Here is a 1528-nt window from a genome sequence, read left to right as displayed (position 1 = left end):
CTGCCCCAGAAAGTCAGGGAGCGGGGCTGAGCACCCCTGTATGCCCTCATGTCCCCATGCCTCCAGGAACTCCCTCCAACGCTTCGCTCCCTAAAACCATGGCTCCTCTGAATTTAGTGGCTACCCAGCAAGAGGGGCCTCTGCCAGGCGCTGGGCGGGGTGGGGTGACCGAGGTGAGCCTCCAGACACCTTGCCCTCGCGGTGTCATGGGGAAGCCTGCGTGGGGGCAAAGAGAACAATGTCCTTGATCCGAGCACTGTGCTGTCCAAAGGCTCGTTAAGGAGAGGCCAGCACTGTGTGGGGGTAACAGGCGCTTGGTTTAAAAAGGAGAGAAAGAACGGACCACTTTGACGGCGACAGAAGTGCTGGCGGCCGAAGCCCGGCCGCCCGTCTCTCTCTGGTCGCTCCTGACAAGAAGCCGTGGCTCTGTTCCTGCTCCCCACTTTGTGTGGTACCTGTTACCCACAGACCTGAAAGCTCTGGGCAAACCGGAGTCAACTCTCAGCCCATTTCTCAGACGAGTAAACCGAGGATCACAGGGCCTGTGATCTTCCCAGAGTCGGGATGGCCAGGGCCCTCCTCGCGGCCCAGGCACACCTCGTCACAGCTTGTTACTTGGCGCGTCCCTTCAGTGAAACCAGGCTAATAACAGAGCCGGACGTCACGGCTGCTCCCGTGAAACCTTGCGCAACCTGCAGATGAAAGTGTGGAACGTGTGTGAGAAATTGTTTCAGCTTAAAGGTGGCTTGAGTATAAAGTACCTGTTTGAACAATGGCTGGTGTTTCCTGCACAGGGGGTGGGAGTGAGCCTGCAATGTTCCTGTCTAGTTTTACTGCTGGATGATGTGGAAACTTGGACCCCAGAGGGTATTAAGTAGAAGCCCCCACAGCCAGCGAAGGGGAGGGAGGCTGTTCGTACACCGAGTGTCAGCAGGACTATTGGCCCCTAGTCAAAAGTGACCAAGGTGTTTCTGGGCGTGATGCTGTCAGAGAAACACAGGTGAAGGCTGTTCTGAGGGTCGCTGGACTTGCTGTGGGAGCAGGCCCGGCCGTCGGCACCTGCCGGTCTTTGACCGAGGCCTGTGGGCAGGACAGCTGCCCCTCAGCTGTGCGGGCTGTCTCACCCACCCTTCCTTCTTCCTCAGCACCGGCGGCACCGGAGGCTGGTCAGCCAGGGGCTGTGAACTCCTGTCTCGGAACCGGACCCACATCACGTGCCAGTGCAGTCACTTGCACAGCTTTGCGGTGCTCATGGACGTGTCCCGGCGCGAGGTGGGTTCAGGAGCCTGCCTGGCTGTGCCCCTCAACCGGGCTGATTGGACCCCAAGTTGGCCAATTAAAACCCACATCCATGGAGAGCCTGGCCCAGAGTCTGCCAGGATTTCTACCACAAACCCCGCTCAGAGGGTGTTCAGAGATCCCAGGTTGTAGAGGAACAATCTGGGGGCAGACCCTCACCTCAGGCTCCAGAGAGACCCCTGCAACGTCGAGCTCCTTCCGAGCGGGTTGCCAGCATCTCTCAGATGCA

At 59.0% G+C, this 1528-nt stretch overlaps 1 protein-coding gene across 1 annotated transcript in view; it reads left to right on the top strand.

Moving 5' to 3' along the window:
* The window catches only part of CELSR1 (cadherin EGF LAG seven-pass G-type receptor 1), a 72856-nt gene that overhangs the window by 45857 nt on the left and 25471 nt on the right, over positions 1-1528 (top strand). Inside the window, exon 20 of the mRNA XM_042782933.1 lies at positions 1146-1272. Coding sequence (XP_042638867.1) covers positions 1146-1272 — 127 coding nt within the window. The remainder of the gene's footprint in view (positions 1-1145; positions 1273-1528) is intronic.

Source organism: Orycteropus afer, unplaced genomic scaffold (genome assembly GCF_000298275.1).
Source record: "Orycteropus afer afer isolate SDZICR_OR568_19922 unplaced genomic scaffold, OryAfe1.0 scaffold00524, whole genome shotgun sequence".
Classification (NCBI taxonomy): Eukaryota; Metazoa; Chordata; class Mammalia; order Tubulidentata; family Orycteropodidae; genus Orycteropus; species Orycteropus afer.
This window is presented reverse-complemented; position numbering and strand designations above follow the sequence as displayed.